This window comes from Salmo salar, chromosome 10 (genome assembly GCF_965601325.2).
Source record: "Salmo salar chromosome 10, fSalSal1, whole genome shotgun sequence".
NCBI lineage: Eukaryota > Metazoa > Chordata > Actinopteri > Salmoniformes > Salmonidae > Salmo > Salmo salar.
In genome coordinates this window covers 13,610,954-13,627,766 of record NC_138300.1, presented here as the reverse complement: position 1 = coordinate 13,627,766, position 16,813 = coordinate 13,610,954, and the positions used below count along the sequence as shown (strand labels likewise).

Here is a 16,813-nt window from a genome sequence, read left to right as displayed (position 1 = left end):
ATGCTGCCCTGTTTTGAAAGGGACACCACAAGTCACTAACTAACCTTCCGTTTCTCTCTGAAAGTTCTCTGGCTGTGTGAAGTGGATGTTAGACCCCCTGACTAAGACTTTTAGTTCTGTGGGGGCTCTCTGGGGTGAGATGTTATTTTTGTAGCCAGAGAAAGAGAGCAAGGGAGAGCAGAGAAAGAGAGAGGGGGAGAAAGAGAGCCCACTCTAGGCCAGGTCTGCAGCTCACAGCCTTGCTGTTGTGCGAGGACTGAAAGCTGCGGCATGTGGGAAGGATGACTTGGCAGGACCCAGACAGCCGTGGCCTTTATCTATCAACAGCGGGCGGCTAATAGTGCTCATATTCTCCCCTGTGTTGTCCTAATAGCCTCGCTCTGCTCAGATTTCCTGCCGTGTGTTTTTCCCCTCTACAGGTCCTCTGCCTTCCAGAGATCCCTGGCCTCTCCCGACCCAGGCTGCGGAAGCTCCAACGGGGCCAGGGCACTTCCTCTCTCCTATCCCATCAAACAGGAGGCATCCATGGGCTACAACATCTCACAGGGACCAGGGGTCCCAACCACAATCCAGGGTGCCTTCCAGAACAGCAGGGGAAACATGGGGGTCCGGCGGGGGGAGATGGAGGGTCCTCTCGGTGGAAGCGGCGGCGGCAGTGGCTTAGGCAGTGCTCTATCGGCAGACTCGGCGTACCCGTTTAATAATGAAGATGGCTCCTCCCCGCTGTCTTTGTCCCCAAGCGGCTCCCGTCATTCAGCGCGGCTGCTCACTACTAGCAGCCTGAAGAGACGCTGCCTGTCCCTGGCTTCCCAGTCCGCCGCTGCCAGCAGTAACGCTAGCGCCGTCGCGAACGCCGTCGTCGCCGCCACTGAGGGGATCGATATCACCGCCATTATCTGTTCCTCCCAGATGTCCGTGGTGGCCTGTGTCAACGGGCTCCGGACAAACCCCTCACCGCAGCCCAGCGGCGGCTTCTCCTCCCGGGCTGGCCCCCACAAGCCCCCACCCGCCCAGCAGTGCAGCAGCCCCCAGCAGCCCCTCTCGCAGGAGAGTTGTCAGCTGCCCTCGCCTGCCGCCTGCCTGCTGTCCCTCTCCTCGGGCTCCTCCTCGGGCTCCTCCTCCTCCTCCGTGTCGTCTCTGGACCCGGAGCAGCAGAACCAGGGACTGTGTGAGGAGCCCGGCTCCATGCAGCCGGGGGGTGGAGGAGGAGGAGCAGGTGCCGATGGGCTGGGTCTGCTGATGAGTGGGGCCTTGATGACGGGAGGCCTGCTTGGGAACGTGTCTATGCTGGAGGGCTGTCAGAGGGCCGGTGGAGGAGCTCTGAAACAGGAGCCTCTAGATGACTTCTCTCCCAGCGAGCAGGAGCTCTTTCAGCACCACTACCACCATCACCACCATTATAACCACCTGACTGGCCGCACTGCTGCCAGCCACCTCCGTCCTCATCCCCACCACCCTGCCCCCCCGCGGCCCTCCATGCCCCCACCCTACCACCTGCACCAGTACGGGGGCCCAAGCCCGGGGGGCTTGCTGCACCTCCAGAACCAGCCCACATCGTCTTCATCCTCCCTCCTCTCGGGCCTCAAGACATCAAGCCCCGTCGGGGGAGAGGACGATGGGCCGCTCGGCGACAAGCAGGTTTGCCGCTGGATTGACTGCAGTGTGGCGTACGAGCAGCAGGAGGAGCTGGTGAGGCACATCGAGAAGGTGCACATCGACCAGCGCAAAGGGGAGGACTTCACCTGCTTCTGGGCCGGCTGCATCCGCCGCTACAAGCCCTTCAACGCCCGCTACAAGCTCCTCATCCACATGAGGGTCCACTCGGGAGAGAAGCCCAACAAGTGTATGGTGAGTCCCTCTCCCCACCATAGAAATATAATTCATTGAACGGAAATCCCCATTCAAGTAAACGTGATGGGTGCGCCGGCGGCCATATTGAATGTACCCATGCCATTCTAGTAATTCCCCACCCTGAGTAGAGAACCAAGCCATTGCGGTTGGTGTCGGCAGTCAATGTTGTTCACAGCCCACTTTTCTGAGTGGAAGCCATTTTATATGGTCCATTGTACTATAGGTTACATTTCTTGTTTCCGCAGTATATTTTTACTGTGTGAAATTGACTCTTCCCAGCTTGTGCAACCAGTTTGATTGTATCCCTACACATGACTTTTTCTAGTTTCCACAGAGCAGGCCAAGAGAGCTTTTATTTAAACATACATTTTTGGAGCTGCTGTGTACAGTACATGTGTAAAACATGAACAGGTGAAGTTGATGGTAGACTAGTTTCTAATACAGTATATCCCTTATTTGGTATTTCATTGAAATCGTTTGGTGTCCAACCAAAAAACGTGCAGTGTTAGGGTGATAGAAGTAAAAAATATTTTTTTTATATCCTCAGAGACTGATGGTCGATTGTGATTCAAGGAAACATCTACATCAACAAGATGCATTTTTTCCAAAAGCAAGACTGATCATTTTTTCATTGCAAAGTTTTTTTTTTAAATTATAAAATCAGAATAGTTTTTATTGAAAATGGATACATTTGTAGTCACTGAATTTTTTTAGCAGAATGTTTCAAGCACTCATTTTCCATTGAAGAAAAGCGTTATAATTGGAGCAGTGTAGCTCGTCGCTGTATAAATAGCTTTGTGGTTGTATTCTTTACAGGTAAAACTCTCCAATTCCACAAGTCAACACACCAATCAACGTCAAACTGTCACTCCCCAGCATCCCTTAGCAAATGGAAAAAGCCCTCCAACCTAGAGAAGGATTTAGTCCAAATACACAATAGTCCACAATTTGTGTAGGGCGATGTCATGTTTATTTTCTCTCGCTTTGCCGTTTTTTAAGAAGGGATTCAGATCATGAAAAACTAACACATCTGGTTAACATAACCAAACAATGCATACAGTTGATCCCTTTAAATGGAAGGTTTAAATGTTTAGCTGTCCCACAAGTATTAAGTGAACTGGCTTTTTTATCCAAACCAAACACAGGGAAATATGTAGTAGTCTAGTGGAAGAAGAGGCTACGAAGCAGAGGGATGGATGGTAAAATATCTTGTCTTGCTTAATTCAGAGTTTCACCCAACCCCTGTCAGAAATGTTCTTCCTCGTTCTAGGAAAACCATCCAAAATAGAATTATTATTGTGCAATACGATCGTAGCCTAACGCCACAAAAATACCTGTTTTATTTCTATTTATGTTTTATGAAATCCAGGCGATATATATAAAAAAGAGAATAATATTTTGTATGATTTACTGGCTGATCATTATTGTGAAAGTGTGAAAACTGGCGAGCGTTATAAGGAAGTGTTAAGTGAAATGCAGTTAAAGTGTTTAAGTGTTAAAGTGACACTTAACACTGCTTTACATTGTTAGCTACATTTTATAGGAATTTTTACATGAATGCGTAGTGTAGTATTTGAATGTATAATGAGCACTGGAAGTTACTGGAAGTTCCTCAGAGTCATCATTCATTAGTGCGTGTGCATGTTGTAGCTCAAAATGTGCTCAGGCTGTGAATCTTCTCTCAACTCTGTGCTGTTTTTCATGCAAATTCTGGGAATTCTAGGGAGTTCTGGGAACAAATTCCCTGTGTTGTGGTCCAGCTGTTGGTTGTTTTTTTCAGAGAGTGTTGTATATACGTTAAACACTCAAATTTTTTCTTCTCTTGTGACTGTTCATGCCAGTATAACCTGAGTGTGACTCAAACTCTATCACTGAGGTCAGTTTGGTGCCACGTAGGACAGGAAGGGAAAATAGACGGAGTGTGTGTTTGTGTGTGTCTGTATGTGTACGTACTGTACTACATGTATGTATAAATGTATGTGTGTTTTTGTGTGGGGAGATGCTTACCAGATGCTAACACTAGAACAATTTGCCTCAGTGTAATGGAACCGCTGGACTTTATCTCGGGACGGGAGGCAGTGTGTGTGCGGGTCCAAGCTACACATCCCAGCCTCCCAATCACTCAGACCTCAGCAAGGCCTCAAACACACATACACGCACACACGCCCACACACTAACACACACACACACGCACACACACACACACACACACACACACACACACACACACACACACACACACACACACACACACACACACACACACACACATTTTCTATCCATGTTGGATTCTAACACTCAGTTCTCAAACTGAACAAAAACAGAAATGTATTCGGACTTGCATAAACACTTCTAATGAGTATGTATTTAGATTCAGCTCGACAGAACGCCTTAGAGAAAGTGGAAGAAAGTGTGCACGTGTTTCACATGTGTCTTGAGGCAACGAGTTTGTGTTTGCATAATGGTGGAGAGTGTGTGGTCATTCATGCGCAATACTATGGAGATAGATCCCTGCCACCATTTGTCACAGATGTGGGCTATGATTTGTAGTGCGTGTGCGTTTATACGTACAGCATGTGTGTGTATATGTCGTCGTATCTTATTTCGTATCCTTATTTAGTCCTTATGCGTCTGTGACCACTGCAGTCAGAAGCGTTTGAAGGATGCCTGTTGTGTTTGCTGTACTCATGCAATAGACAAAGGCATTTAGGAATTCCAGCTATTCGCACAGAGGAAACAGATGAGACATTTTGATTCAGGACCAAATGCTCCAGAACCCCCCCCCCCCCCCATCTATTTCCTTTATTATCTTTCCAGCGGCAGATTCCAGTGGGCGCTCATGAGTTGGAGCTGCGCTCACATCCAAGCATAACACTCCCCTCCCCTCCAGCCTCCTCCAGCTGCACAGCATTTGTTTCATGCGGTGTCTTGGCAGGAAAAAGTCATTATCACAACACAAAAGTCGTTCTCCCGACCTCTCGCTTGTCACTGTCCATACCTGGCTATGTTTAACGCGGTCCCACATAAAAATTGCGGCTCCATCTGTAACCGTTGAGTTCGGAGAACTTGTAAAGCCCCCCCCCCCTACAATTAATGCAGGCCCCAGAGCTGTTGTATAGTAGTCTGGCAGGCAGGGACACACGGGCGAAAAGGAAATGGCATAATCTCTCTGCAATATCCTGTTATGTTTCATGCCTAATTCGGACTGTTGTTTTAGTTTATTACATTTTTTTTATCTTGTCTGCATAAATATTAAAAATATATCCAGCAACCGGAGCCCTGACATAGTCGCAGGCTTTGATAACTTAGCGGGTTATATCGAGACGGTCCTGCGGACTTAATGTCTCTGAGTCAGATCGCTCCACTCTGCACCCTTGAAGTTCAGATAAATATTCATCTAAACCCTATATAATATAGAACTTGATGAGACACGTCGCGCTGGACCATGTAGGACCATAACTTGCGTTTGGTTCTTTACTTGGTTCTCTCCAAGTCTCCACAGATTAGCTGAATGGCAAAATTGTATGAAATTGTTTTGAAATCCTGTCCATTGAAAGTATTGCACAATGTTGGACTATATGAATGTTGAGAAGGCCTGTTGAAGGATTCTCTTGTGCTTCCCTCAAATTTTTTCAGAGACTTACCTGAGAAGTTGACTGGGTCAAGTTACCTTTTAGATACATACTATATAACTCATTGTGGTTCAGTTTATTCTTTAACCTACAGTGCCTTCAGAAAGTATTCATACCCCTTGACTTTTCCCACATTTTGTTGTGTCACAGCCTGAATTTAAAATGGATTCAATTGAGATTGTTTTCGTCACTGGCCTTCACACAATACTCCATAATGTCGAAGTGGAATTATGTTTTTAGAAATGTTTACAAATTAATTAAAAATGAAAAGCTGAAATGTCTGGAGTCAATAAGTATTCAAACCCTTTGTTATGGCAAGCCTAAATAAATTCAGGAGTAAAACTTTGCTTAACAAGTCAAATAATACATTTCATGGACTCATTCTGTATGCAATAATAGTGTTTTACATGATTTTTTTTAATGACTACATCATCTCTGTACCCCACACATACAATTATCTGTAAGGTCCCTTGTTTGAGCAGTGAATTTCAAACACAAATTCAACCACAAAGACCAGGGAGGTTTTCCAATGCCTCGCAAAGAAGGGAACTTATTGGTAGATGGTTAAAAATAAAAAAGAAGACATTAAATATCCCTTTGAGCATGTTGAAGTTATTAATTACACTTTGGATGGTGTATCAATACATCCAGAAACTACAAAAATACAGGCATCCTTCCTAACTCAGTTGCCGGAGAGAAAGAAAACTTTTCAGGGATTTCAATGGTGACTTTAAAACAGTTACAGAGTTTAATTGCTGTGATAGGAGAAAACTGAGGATGGATCAACAACATTGTAGTTACTCAACAATACTTACCTAATTGACAGAGTGAAAAGAAGGTAGCCTGTACAGAATACAAATATTCCAAAACTGTTTACAATAAGGCACTAAAGTAATACTGCAAAAAAATTGGCAAAGAAATTCACTTTTTGTCCTAAATAGAAAGTGTTATGTTTGGGGCAAATCCAATACAACACATTATTGAGTATCACTCTCCATATTTTCAATCATAGTGTTGACTGCATCATGTTATGAGTATGCTTGTAATCGTTAAGGACTGTGGAGTTTTTCAGGATAAAAAATTTACGGAATGGAGCTAAGCACAGGCAAAGTCTACACTGAAGTTGTTTACCAAGAAGACAGTGAATGTGGCCGAGTTACAGTTTTGACTTAAATCTGCTTGAAAATCTATGGCAAGACATGAAAATTGTTGTCTAGCAATGATCAACAACCAATTTGACAGAGCTTGAATAATAAATAAAAAATAGGCAAGTGTTGCACAATCCAGGTGTGGAAAGCTCTTAGAGACTTACCCAGAATGACTCAGACCTGTAATCACTGCCAAATGGGATTCTAACATGTATTGACTCAGGAGGTTGAATACTTATCTACTTATCTTGTTTTTTCCATAGTTATTTCTACAAATGTTAGAATTTTTCTTCCATTTTGACATTACAGAGTGTTTTGTGTAGATCGTTGACAAAAAAAATGACAATCAATTAAATGTTTATTGCACTTTGTAATACAACAAAATGTGGAAAAGGTCAAGGGGTATGAATAGTTTCTGAAGGCACTGTATAACTCTGTGTCTTCCATCAATGTTTTTCAGGTGTGTGGAGGCTTTTGAGTGTCTGTTAGGGCCAGAGGCATAATGCCCACTGAAACTGAGGGGACATGTGGCCCCCTCAATTATCAATTTGTATAATAAAATAGAAGATATGGTTTATTTTATATATAATTCATTCAAAGATATTGGATATAGCCATCAAAAGAATTAGGACAGATGTAATTACCATTTTACCATGTACTTTCCAAGTATATACCTGCTAATCTCTGTCAAAAATAAAATAGTGTTACCCATTTTACTTTAAGAACACATTTGGTATTTTACCCTCCAAATTGAATAAAGTTTCGGTTTTAGTTTTGAGAATGATTAAGAACTCAGAGTTGCACCGAGCCACCCAAGTCATAATGATAAAACACACCCCAGCCACCACCTCACCTGCCTAATGAAACCACTCTCTCGACACACACACACCAACATATGCTGAAGGAAAATTGACTGCAGTCAGCCAGGGACCTGCTGGAAAAAAAGCATAGATCATGGAATTTCCTTTTTTTTTCAGAGGTGTGAAACCAGCAAACATATATATTTAGATTTATTAGACTGATTTTTGGAAGAGAGTGGCCAAATCCCCCACAAGCAGACGTTGAGACATACAGCGGCGTCCGTTGCCAAGATGGCGTGGTGTTTTCTCCGGGTAAATGGAGTCTTTTGTGAGCAATCAGCTCCGACACAGGAGATGAAACGGCGAGTGCCATTAGCTAATTAAAACTGAGGTTCTACACATGACCCGACTTTTCCCCTGAACGCTGTACTGAAACCGGAGCTGTCTGGACGTAGGGCGCAGGCGGCGACTGACGTTGATATTAATGTGTTTGTACCAGTACGAGCCGCTGACACTCTGGACTGTCTGGACTGCTTAGCCAGTGCAATCTTTCAGAGGCTGGGACTCTGGCCCGGTAGCAGCTACCTGCAATGAAGACATATGATTCAGAATTTTAACCTAGACGGCCAGGTCTGTAGGCATGAGCCAGCTCAGCGCTCACAGAGACCCACACACTCTGTACTGGAGGAGAAGGGGAGGGAGAACTCTGTACGATTCAGTTAAACATGAATACTCAGAAGCAATAGGGGAAAAAGAGAGAGGAGGCTTTTTTTATTTTATGTTTTTTACATGTCAGGACTAAATGGATAATTGTATGGGGAACTTGAGTTCTGATAGCCTGCCTAGAATTTGAAAGCCCAGAGTAATTGAATTCGGAGCACAAGGCAATAAGAGCCCACAGTAACCGTCTGCGGTGTATCTGGAAATGACAGTGTCAACCCATGATTACCACCGCTGTATGACTGTGGCTTCAGAGCGTCCCTGCCTGCTGTCAATCATTTATGTACCCACCCTCCCAATCTCTTATCAATCAAGCATGTGGTCAGCCACGTCCAATTGTTATTCCATGTATTCTATTGGTGCAATGAAGCCATAATGTCATGCCATCGTTATCTTCTGTCATCTGTCAGATCCTATGTGCCACTTGGCTGTCTCGGGCGTCATGCTAATAGTGGAGAAACACTGGCCATATGCGATACATATATTAGTATGATGAAACTGCTGGCAGAAATGGTCTGAGACTGATGTTTTGGCATGGCAATGAAAGGCCTGGAAATAGATGGATCTTGCTTGTTTTCCTTGTCAAATAGGCCAGGCCAAGTTCTTGTCAAGCCATAAAAGTTTTCCAGTCAATCTCTTTACAGTAATGCAATCCAGTCTTGTTTCTCTCTCTCTCTCTCTCTCTCTCTCTCTCCCTCTCTCTCCCTCTCTCTCCGTAGTCATTTGGGTCTGGATCTAAATACTTATAGCTATATATATATATATATATATTGCTGAACCATGATTACGACCACAAATAAAGAGCCTCAATAGCCATTTTTATATTTCATTTCACTACAGCTGACACAGATAAAAGTATTACGAAGCCACAGTGAAACAAAGTTAGAGATGCAGTGAACCAGCTCCCCTGTCTCAGACTGCGTAACCAGGTATCAAAGCATGGACGATCCACTATATGCGGTACCCTAATTACATTTGTCTGGAATGCAATATTTTGAGTTTGTAATTTCCTTAACATTTAATCACGGTTTTGTATCAGAAACCTGATCGACCGGGCTGAAGTTGACAGGCTTGACTCTAACATAGCGCAGTGGTTGTGTCATAATTGTGTCCGATCCAAGTCCTTAATCAGTTTAACCTCACCAGTGGGCCAGATCAGTTTTCTAATACATGGGAGAGACGAACAGAGCCGTGTTCAGGGTCTATTATCCAGGCACGTTCCTGGGATCTCTGAGGGATGGATGGGGACCTGAACAGGCCTGTTGTAGAACACTGGTCTAACATGTGTTTTGGGATCTCCCTCTGAGGTAATGGGCCTCATTAGACCAGATCCACTCTGATACGGGTACCTTCCCAAATGGCACCCTAGTCCCAAATGGCAGCCTACTTTTGACTAGTTCCCATAGAGTTCCCATAGGACTCTCGTCAAAAGTAGTGCACTATAGAGGGAATGGGTTGCCGTTTGGGATGCTGCCACTGTTCCTAACGCTTCCAAACAAAGCACTTTGGGTTCTCTAATGCTGCAGTGTCAAGGGTCATATAAAACATGGGGCCTTGCTTGTAAACCATTTAAATCCTCAGGACAGACAAGCTTATTATGGAAACATTTGGAGGCAGTTTACCAGGAAAAAGAAAAATATACTTTCTCGAGCGTAGTACTCCCTACGTAACACTAGCCTCGTTTTGTACTGACTGACGAGACACAATTTGTGACCGAGCAGCAGCCATTCCGCAAACATTCTCTGTGAGCCGCAGTGTGTGAGCCGGGTCTGTTGGGAGTGTGTGGGACAGTGTGTGAACAGTATGTGGACAGAGGTAAATCTCTCATTACCCAGAGATGGAGTGGGTGTTGTTGAGGTATTGATGTAGCAAGGGGGGCTGGGTGTCAGTGGGACACGCATCACACAAACCACTGAGCCCAGAGAAACATCATCTACCTCGCCTAGCCTGACCGCCGTCACATCTCCCAATAAACAGAGCAACAAGAGACACCTTTATATGCCCTTCTCCAGAAACCCAGACCATGTCTGCCTCAGAGCCAGGGCCGCCAGACCACAGCCCCTGGACTACGCCTCTACTCAGACCAGTCCAGACTCCAGAGTCAGACCAGGATCCAGTGTCACTCTGGGCCAGAAACGAATATAAAGTAGCTACAGTACAGACACTGGTACTGTCGAGAGAGAGAAGGATGGATGTTAGCATTTTTTTAATGGATTGAAATAGAATGTGTTATGTGGTAGGGTTATGTTGACATATGTGTTCAGTGGCTAGGTTGGCTAGCTAGCAGGTGACGTTTGAAGGTTTTGAAAGGAAGAGGAGGCCAGAAGGAAAATAGAAGAGAGAGTTGTGTCATTGTATAAAAATTATGTCATCCCCAAAGTATTCAGCCCAGAATCAACTCAACACGCTGTGTGATGTACCTGAAAGTGATTTGGTACGTTGTGAATGTGATCCATATTTGTGAGCTTTTTCATAGCATTCATAGCGTTGGCAGAACATTGCGCTCTGTAACGCTGACTCACAGCTGGAATCCAGCAGGGCAATTAGAGCTGGGAGCGTTCCCCAGCAAAGTGTTCAGTCCTCCAGGCCAATGAGGCTGTCCACACTCCCTACAGGCTCTGTCTGTTTACGCTGTCAAGCCTTCACTCTGCCTGTTATAATGGAGATGCACCACAGAGCTGTATCAGAGCTCTCTCCAGAAAGAGAGAGAGGGAGAGAGACCAGAGAGAGTGAGAGACCAGAGAGAGAGAGAGAGAGACCAAAGTAGGGTTGCAAAATTCCGGGAACTGGTTTTCCCAAAATCCCGGTTGGAGGGTTCCCGGAATCAGGAGGGAATAAGCAGGAAATCCCGAACCTCCAACCAGTATTTCTGGAAACCCAGAGAATTTATTGAACGTTCTCGGAATTTTTCAACCCTAGACCAGAGAGAGAGGGGGGGACTGGGGGTGGGGGGGAGAGAGAGCAACGACATCACAGTAACTTCCACGCTTTGTCATAGTGGAGAATTTTGTCATGACACCGGCGCCTAGAATGTTTAACCTGCTGTGTTGTGGCATTGTACAGGTCCCATTGATTGGTGCTACTGGCTTGGTTTATTCAGAACCAGTGAGTTCGATTGGTAGACATCTGATTTACATTCCTCCCATAGAGTTTTACACCCCTCCAGTGACGCTGAACAGTCTCCAGAAAAGGATCCTGTACAACTTCAAACATGTGTTTCACATTTGATCGGTTCAGCCTCGGAATTAGTTTAACATAGATGTAAAAGGTTTATGCTGGATTTATAACCATTGGTTTTGTTTCCTTACAGAATTAAGGATAAGTCTGGGAACTTTTTTATTGTTTCTCCTGTCTTATGCTAGCTTTGGTTTCTGTAATAACAACGATTAAGTTTGTGGCACGTAGGACCGATCCTTTCAGATTGTCCATTTCACAGAGCAAAATGAAACCAAAATCAGTGTTGCTGATGTGCCAAGTTTCATATTTTAAAGGGATAAAGCCAAGATTTACATTAGGTCATGCACAATTTGGTCAACCGATGGTACTGTTAATGGATATTGCATGTGAAAAAACATTGTGTGGCCACGGTGTGCGGCCAGCAAGTGCCAGGCCCAGACTCATATTACGGCTAACATAAACAAGTGTCTGATGAGAAATGTAATGGAAAATATTCCATAAATATAAAAACGTTTACTGTGGAATACCAATCGGGAACACTGGAACCTCACAATTCCTGCAGTTGGCAGGTTGCTTTTGTCCAAAGTAATTGCTCAGGAACAGAGACTGTTTTTGCACTTAAACGAATGTGTTTGCAGCCAGGCATTAGGAACATGGGCCAAAACAGTAATGCAGATTGGTGGTGAATGGGGATTGACTTATTAAATGTGAACATGGAACCACTTACTAAAATGTTGATATGAATTGATTTATTCAGAAGTGAATACTTGGACATCTGCTGAAGTACGAATGAGGGGTGATATACTTGAGCCTTGATAAGGACTGACACATTGAATGCCGGTTGCAGGCTGATATATCACAGCCAGCCGTAACCCCACGTTGGTGTGAAACTGGACTCCCCGACGCCCAGAGAGAGAAGACAAGAGAGCACGACTTTGGCACGCTAAGAACTGAACAAACCGAGAGGGCACCGTTAGCAGTTCAGTTTCACCACGTCTCGGGCAGCCGCCGCTCCATTCTCCATTACCCAGAAGGCTCTAGTGGTCTGGACGTTCTCCAGCAGAGTGAATGACGCCCCGCTGTTCGCTGTTCGATCTCTTTCCGAGGGACTGTTAGTTGCGCAAAATGCCCTTTCTCTCTCTTCGGCTCTTCGCCTTGCTTGGGCCAGTGCTGGGCGGTGATCACAATGCCATCTTGACCTATTGTTTCATTTCGCAGCGACTGTTTTCTCTCTGAATATTATGGGGCCTGTGGCGTCAAGGCGTTTGGCTTGGCAGCACGCGGCGCCTCTGAAATGTTTATTTTGTTGCGTGGACAAGGAGCAGTTTGCCAAAAGGGAGGGAGGGAGGGAGGGAGGGAGGGAGGGAGGGAGAGAGAGAGAGAGAGAGAGAGAGAGAGAGAGAGAGAGAGAGAGAGAGAGAGAGAGAGAGAGAGAGAGAGAGAGAGAGAGAGAGAGAGAGAGAGAGAGAGAGAGAGAGAGAGAGAGAGAGAGAGAGAGAGAGAGAGAGAGAGATACATTGTAAATTTACATTTGAGTCATCTAGCGGACACTCTTATTCAGAGCAACTTACAGTAGTGAGCGCATACATTTTCCTGCTTTTTCGGAGTTAGGGAGAGCCGGATGATGCACGAGAGACTGACGTCAGAGGTACACGGGAGGAGGGAGTGAGGGACAGTGGTGGACAGAAAGAGGGATTCAAGAGATGAAGAAACGGTTGATTGAGTTAAGAGAGAGCCGGTATGAGTCAAGCTGCTTTAACATAGAACAATCTAGAAGAAAAAAGTATCAAAGCGATCAACTAATAAATGCCATCTAACAGGCGCCTGAATCCATCCACTTGTATAACAGTCCCCACTGTGGAACCCACTGAAGCCTTGGAGGAAGAGGAGCTTTGCCCAGAAAGGGGTGTGGAGAGGAGAGAAGAGGTGCAGGGGGGAATGGAAGCAGGTGTGAGGGAGAGCTCCTGGACAGATTGAGCCCGGGTTGGCAGAGAGAGAGGAGAGAGGATGCTGCTCTCAGACCTGTCACAGATGATACGGTATTGACTGGGAGTAACATCAGTCCAGCAGCCGTCTCAAAGCACATATCGTGTTAAGGATTTTCACTAACGATCCCCTCACTCTGGGGGTTCGAGTTACGGCGAAAAGGTTTATAATTAATGCCTTGATGGTCTACTAATGGTCATGGCACCAGGGCTGTGTAATACACTCTAATTAGCTATTAGAAATGGTTAGGGCAGCTAGGGTAAACACAGGGCCAGTAATCAGAGAGAGAGATACAGCTCCATAAAACACAGTCATGACGCACCAACTCTGAATAATGAGTTTCAATCACCTCTCATTGAATGATTATTCACAAGAGTAAAGATCCGGAATGATTTTCGTCCACCAAAACCAATGCCTTTCTTTTACCTATCTTCATTGCTGTAACCAGAGCCTTACATTGAAAAAAATATATAAGGGCTCCTGAATATAAGACTCTGGCTGTAACCAATACACAAGCCCTCCAACTGAACTTCCCTCAATCTCAAATGGACTGACGTTTCAGAAACCCCTTCAGATTTTTTTGTTTTGTTGTTGGCGCAACCACGATTTAAAAGTCAACTTCTGCCCTGTAACATCGAAGTCTGCCAAAAAAAAACCCTACTACTGTTAAGGCTTTAGTACTGGTCCAGTCTAAACATTGTCCACTCTCATTTGAACGCATTGATATGGATGCGGTTGGTCACTTGGCTGAAACGTGACCCCATTTGTGTTGGAAGTTGAGTGCATTTCAATGGGAACTCCTGCACAGTTTGTCTGTTTTCATACAGGGTTGGGTACGAATGAACATGGGCCAGTTTCAAGGTAACACACAGACAAGGTGTGCCACTGAACCAATGGCACATTGAGGGCATTTTCGCTTTTATGTGGAAACTGGGAGTTCGGCTTGGGAATGAACAGTTGCTGTTGAACGCTAACAGTGAAGGACATCAGATCAGCAAATAAGATATATCCTTTTTACTTTTATCAAAGAGAGAAGGGCTGTACTATGGTACGCGTGTGTGACCCCACTTCCCTCTCCCTCTCAAACTGGGCCATAAACCCAGCGATGCCCCGATCACGAGGAAATCACATCTTAGCTCTCTAATGTAATACAGGGCCTGGAAGCTGGCACATATGTGAACGCAGGCCCCCTGAGTCTCAACAGGTTAAGTGCTTCCATGACGACTCGACTCACCATGTATTCTGGAGCCAGACTTACCCAAAGTAGTTCTATAAGTCGTTCTATACCAGTCCCCCATAGCAACAAGGGTTCAAATCCACCATATAGTTCCCCCTCAATCTCCATCAAAAGTGCTAGGATTCATTCCAAATGGTACCCTATTCCCTTTATAGTGCACTACTTTGACCAAGGTCCATAGGGCTCTGGTCAAAAGTAGTGCACTATATCGGGAATAGGGTGCCATTTGGGACGCAGGCCCCTTGTTGTGGCAGAGAGCAGCTGGTGGGCCATTATGCTGGATGCCTCATTTAGTCATCATAGGAATGCTTCCTGTTGTAGACGATGCCATTCACAAACTTTTTCATCTGCCCCAAACTATGCGGGACCGTGTGAGTACAAAATGGCTGATCGGAACAATTTCTTTAGTCATTTACATGACTACTTCCTTCCACCAATTTATCGGCTGAGCGAGCTATCGCTTCAGCAGCGCTCGCTCACTCAGTTCCATCTGGACAACAGTCCTGCCTTAGTCACCGCTGTGTATGCGTGTACTCATATCTCACCATTCATAAATCAAGTGCTGTGAGAGTTTGGGCTGAGGATAAGGGGGAATGACGCAAAAGAAAAACAAAGTAAAGTGTGTGTGAATTCATCTCAATCCAGCATTAAGAAATGGAAAGGAGAAGAAAAAAAATCGTCCCCTATCTTTGATTCAAATTAGGTCCTCTATTCGCAACAGATGAGTCTGGCTGCTAAAAGGGGTCCTGCTTGGCTGTGGAAATGATATGTGTAAACTATGTAATGCAAATGTTTTAGCGAAGCTGGCTTTAATTTGGTACCCTGACGAAGCACATGAGAAACCTGCCTCTCCTTAGCTGTCTCGTTGAATCATATGGATATAATTTCATCCATTTACGTTTTTCTGCTCTTTGCTGTGGTTGCCACGGGGCATTTGGAAGCAGGCAGATTAAACGCACATGTTTCCCCGAGCCGCAGCCTGAACGCTCCGCTCCAGCATTTTTCAGCTGAACAGATCCTGAAGTGTTGGCGGTTTTCCTCGTCGGTCAGCGTATAAAAAGGCACCTTGTGATAAATGAACACACTTCCAGTACCTATTCAGATTAGAATAATACTGAAAAGCAACCAGTATAACTTTTTATCTAGGGTTTTATTCTGTGGCGCTGTGTTGGATTCCCAGATTAGGCTTTAAGAGAACACTTCACCCCGTTAGAAGCTTAGGCAATTACAGAGCCTCGATGCATTAGCTGAAATTAATCAAAGCGGAGAACCGGTGGGCCTTGTTAAGCCCCGGAGTACCTATTGCTTTTACTGAAGGTCCTCTCAAAATGAGTAATAGGGATTTCATGCTAGTTAGCAGCCAAACATTTTAATCTCATTTCTCTCATCATTAGTCAGAAGCCACCAGTCAAACAGATGGTGGTGAGAGCAGGCCAGAAACGTGACAGGGCCCTGCTGGGGTTTCACTGATATCAAAGGATTCCCTCCTGTTAGCAGCAACACAGGAGACTATAGCTGTCGAGAGAAAGAACTTTCGAAAGTTATTCCTCACAAAAAAAAGCACATTGAGAAGGTGAGGCTTTCGCTTACATGACCTCGATACAGTCGAATACAGTGCATTTCTAAAGAAATGAACCTCCTGAGAAAACTCTTGTTTCGTTTCATCTCTCTCTCTCTCTCTCTCTCTCTCTCTCTCTCTCTCTCTCTCTCTCTCTCTTCTCTCTCTCTTTCTATCAAAATGATGTCTGAGATGTCAGCGGCAGCTTTTTCCCCCCTATGCTACGCAATAAACGGGCGGTTTGTTTCGATCTTCTCCGGCATCTCAGTCAGGCTCTTTCTAATGAGCTCTTTTTTTGTAGGTTAGCGATACACTGCGGCCATTTAGGCGGCCAACTGTTTGGGCTTCTCTTTGCCAGTCAGAATTAATTTCCCATGAAGGCCTCAAGCTCGCTGTACCTTCACAGCCCAGCTCTCTGGGCCCACAAGCTGTCTGTTGTGATCGGCTGCCGGCCCCTCGGCCATGTCAGAACCCACCGTCACCCCAATGTTTACCGAGCTGCCCAAGCCGCCCTCTCAGAGTGAGACGGTGTCAAACCCGGCTCAGGCCCTGCTCGCCTGCTCCCTTCGTGTGGTTATCGAGCCCGTTTACCTTAGAACCAATCATTCAGAGGGGAAAGCCAAACATGTTTAAAGCAATTCATGTGATTAGCGTCTAAACTGCTTTCACAAATAATATCAAAGACGTGTTTAGAAGAAGCTGAA

General features: G+C 45.2%; 1 protein-coding gene across 1 annotated transcript in view; it reads left to right on the top strand.

Moving 5' to 3' along the window:
- Positions 1 to 16,813, top strand: part of LOC106613535 (uncharacterized) — a 123,078-nt gene that overhangs the window by 71,654 nt on the left and 34,611 nt on the right. The window contains exon 4 of the mRNA XM_014215897.3: positions 420 to 1,848. Coding sequence (XP_014071372.1) covers positions 420 to 1,848 — 1,429 coding nt within the window. The remainder of the gene's footprint in view (positions 1 to 419; positions 1,849 to 16,813) is intronic.